General features: G+C 49.6%; 1 protein-coding gene across 1 annotated transcript in view; it reads left to right on the top strand.

Moving 5' to 3' along the window:
* The first annotated feature begins 1,732 nt into the window (after positions 1-1,732).
* The window catches only part of aifm2 (apoptosis inducing factor, mitochondria associated 2), a 6,586-nt gene continuing 4,275 nt past the window's right edge, over positions 1,733-4,043 (top strand). The window contains exons 1-5 of the mRNA XM_015377513.1: positions 1,733-1,865; positions 3,134-3,316; positions 3,398-3,513; positions 3,588-3,707; positions 3,777-3,869. Coding sequence (XP_015232999.1) covers positions 3,142-3,316; positions 3,398-3,513; positions 3,588-3,707; positions 3,777-3,869 — 504 coding nt within the window. The 5' untranslated portion in view covers positions 1,733-1,865; positions 3,134-3,141. The remainder of the gene's footprint in view (positions 1,866-3,133; positions 3,317-3,397; positions 3,514-3,587; positions 3,708-3,776; positions 3,870-4,043) is intronic.

The following is a 4,043-nucleotide window of genomic DNA, read 5'->3' as shown; positions in this document are numbered from 1 at the left end:
CCATAAAAGTTGCCATAACAGGGGCCATAACAGGAACCATAACAGGGGCCTTGACGGGGGCCATAACAGGGACCATGACGGGGGGCCATTATTGGGGCCATGACGGGGGCCATAACAGGGACCATGACGGGGGGCCATTATTGGGGCCATGACGGGGGCCATAACAGGGGCCATAAAAGTTTCCATAACAGGGGCCATAAAAGTTTCCATAACAGGGGCCATAACAGGGGCCATGACGGGGGCCATGATGGGGGCCATGACGGGGGACCATTATGGGGGCCATAACAGGGGCCATGACAGTGGCCAAAACAGATGATATAACAGGGGCCCTGACGGGGGGCCATTATGGGGCCAAAACGGATACCATAACAGGGGCCATAACAGGGGCCATGACGGGGGGCCATTAAGGGAGCCATGACGGGGGGCAATTATGGGGGCCATAACAGGGACCATAACAGGCGCCATGACGGGGGGCCATTAAGGGAGCCATGATGGGGGGCCATCATGGGGGCCATAACAGGGGCCATAACAGGGTCCATGGTGGGGGGCCATCATGTGGGGCCATAACAGGGGCCATGACGGAGGCCATGACTGGGGGCCATTATGGGGGCCAAAACAGGGGCCATGACGGGGGCCATTGTGGGGGCCATATCAGGGCCATAACAGGGGCCATGATGGGGGCCAGGATGGGGGGCATTATTGGGGCCATAATGGGGCCATAAAAGGGGCCAGGACCAATTCTTTTTTTTATTTTTACAAGATCAACTGTTTGGAAAAACTCTCATCATAAATAAGATAAATAAATGAGTTTTTAGGATCTGAACATGGATTAAGAAAAATAAGCTTTATTCCAGTTTCTATTAAAGTTAAGATTTGTCTAAATATGTCCAAAGCTTTATTTATCTTTAGGTTCAATCATAAAAGCTTTATCTACAAACTTTACAACTTTTAAAGTAAAACTATTTTAAAAGCTTTTTGTTTGACTGAGAACAGTTTACAGCATTGCTAATATGACTGGAACAGAGAATAGAACTTTAATTCTAGAGTGGCTGGTTGGAGGAGGTCTGGAGCCCTGAGCTCCTCTGGAAACCATCCATCTACACAGCAAAGAGCTTCACCGTCTTATTGAACCTGATCGATTATTGACTATTATCTCCACCTTCAGGGACCTGAGGAGGAGGCCCCTCACAGAGGTCAGCCAGGGGCCCCAAAATGGTTACATATGACTGCGTCATTATGACACAGAGGAGCTGTTTGATAACAGTGACTCAGCAGAATCTAATGAGGGCAGATGATCTGATCAGAGGCGATCAATACGTCTCCATCCTCTGGAGCAGATCTGGGATCAGCTGCTGCTTCTCAGCTGGAAACACTTCCATATTCAGCAGAGTCTGATTTATTTCTCTACAACATTCAGCTTCTCATCCATAAATCCTCCATTAGAACTTTTTTTTTTACTTTAGATGGTTAAAGGAATAGTACACCCAAAACATGATTAGCCTTCATGTTTTGGGTGTACTATCCCTTAAAAGATAAAATCTGCTGTAGAACAGAAAAATCAACCAGAACAGACAAAACAAAAAACACAGATAATTTATTCTCCTTTGAGCAAAAACAGATTCTTCTTTGTTTTATTTTCAAAGTTTTTCTAAATACATTAATATACAATCCAACTTTATGTTTATTTTACTTTAATCTCTAATTTCCTACAGTCCCTGAATGTATCACAGCCAGTGTTTTCGTGGAGAGTGGCCGCGCGCTGATTGGTGGGAAGCTGCTTTGGTCAGATTCAGGGGGCGGAGCTAAAGTAGGTAAAAAGCAGCCGTGCCTCAGCGGGACAGAAACCAGCTTCGAACCTGCAGCAGGTGAGTCCGGGTCCCGGTCCGAATGATGTCATTACATTTCTCTGTTGGTGATCTGTGACGTCAGGGAGTTCTAGCACCCTCTGAAGAGGTTCGGTAGTTTCCTCGAAATCGGTTTCGTAAGTATTGGGGCGGGACAGCAGAGCTCCAGCTGGTGGAGCTTCATCATCATCATCATCATCATCAGGAAACTCTTCCTCCCGCAGCTCTCTTATCAGGACTCATCTGTGCGTCTGATTGGACGGCACTGAGGAGCCTGATCCAATCAGAACCAGTCTGACAGTTTCACCTCAGCTCAGATTTCTGGATAAAGTTCTGAGAGAATCCTGGCTCCATCTGATACCAGAGATCTGATTGTTCCTGATGTTCCTAACAGAGCACTTCGCTCTCAATCTGCAGGTTTACTAGTGGTTCCTAGAAATTCTAAAAGTAGAATGGGAGGCAGATCTTTTAGTTCTCAGGCTCCTCTCCTGTGGAACCATCTTTCCTTTTTGATAAAGCTTCTAGTTAGAGTGGCTCAGGTTATCCTGAGCTATCTCTATAGTTCTGCTGCTATAGGCTTAGACTGCTGGAGGACATAGGGACCCCTTTTTCATCATTCTGCTTCATTCTATCTCTATTCTCCCACTCTGCAGAATCTGTTAGTTCAATCTCTAACGTTCTGCTCTCTCTGCTTTTTCTCATAGTAGCTTCATCTGGTCTGTTCCTGTTTGGCTGTGACTCCATCCTGGAGAGAAATATCAGCTGTGCTGCTGCCATCAACACCTTTGTTTCTAGATGTTGGAGCTTGGCCTGTTTTCCAGTGTAGTCCTGTTTCTCTGACTGTGACTAACTGGATGTGCTCTCTTCATCCTCTGACATGGGAGCTGGCTCGGAGCTCGTCTGCCTGGCTGTGTGTTTCCTGGACGGGGAAAACCTTAACTTTAATTTTCAGCTGTATTAATTGATTCTGTAGCGTTTCTATTGGCTGCTCTGCTTCTATTATATTTATCTGTTGCTATATTTTCTGTCCAATCAGATTTCAGCATCATTGTGTTGCTATGTCAGTCTAATCTGCCCAGCGCCTTCAGAATCAGCAGCGCTGCTGATGTTACTTTAGTATTAGTGAGGAACGTTTTGTTCAACCAATCAGACTTCAGGTTCGGACCGGTACCGGCCCGCCCAGGGTTCTGGACTGAGGTTGACGTTATCTTGATGACTTTATCCTGGGGAAGCAGGCGGTCCGCCGTCGGTCTGACCCGCTTCCTGAGCTTCTGTTCAACTGTGTGCAGGTGTGAGGATGGGTGGCCAGGTGTCGGTTCCTGAGGGCGTCCATGTGGTGGTGGTGGGGGGGGGCTTTGGAGGCATCGCCGCGGCGCAGCAGCTGAAGTCGGCCGGCGTCAGCTTCACGCTGGTGGACATGAGAGATGCCTTCCATCACAACGTGGCGGCGCTCCGGGCGTCCGTGGAACCTGGTACCGCTCCATCATGGCTTCTGCCGCTCTGTGTGGCGCCTCTCTCCTGACCTTTGACTTCTGACCCTGTGCTGCCTGCAGGCTTCGCTCAGAGGACCTTCATCCCGTACGCTGAGACCTTTGGAAGCAGTTTTGTTCAGGGCCGGGTGGAGCGAGTGGACCCAGAAACGCAGATGGTGGTCCTGCAGGGAGGCAGGGTGAGGACCTCCGTCTGACTCTGCTGCCCTCTGCTGGTCATCAGGTGTATCACAGGTCTATGTTTGCTCTGCAGGAGATCCAGTACTCCCACCTCATCCTGTGCACTGGGTCAGATGGGCCGTTCCCTGGGAAGTTCAACACCGAGGCGTCTCTGCAGAACGCCGTCCAGACCTACGAGGACTTTGTCCAACAGGTAGGACGCCCGCTCCCCCGCTCAGCTGTTTGCCACCGGGCCTCAGACGCTCACAGTGCGTGTGTTTAGATCCAGGTGGCAGATTCTGTGTTGGTGGTCGGAGGCGGAGGGACGGGGGTGGAGATGGCCGCCGAGATCAAGACGGAGTATCCAGACAAGAAGGTGAGTCCTGATCCGGTCAAGCTGGATCCAGCAGAACCTGCAGCCAGGAACCGTCCTTCTTCTCCTAGGGAATGATGCATCGTTCAGATTTATCCAACAATGCAGAAAAAAACGTCTGTCATAAATCCCAGCTGCTCCCCTAAGGCCCCGTCCACACAAAGTCAAAACGAACAC

This window comes from Cyprinodon variegatus, unplaced genomic scaffold, assembly GCF_000732505.1.
Source record: "Cyprinodon variegatus isolate N-32 unplaced genomic scaffold, C_variegatus-1.0 Scaffold156, whole genome shotgun sequence".
In the NCBI taxonomy this organism is placed as follows: Eukaryota; Metazoa; Chordata; class Actinopteri; order Cyprinodontiformes; family Cyprinodontidae; genus Cyprinodon; species Cyprinodon variegatus.
Note: the sequence above shows the minus strand (reverse complement) of the source record. Positions and strands in the feature narration are given on the sequence as shown.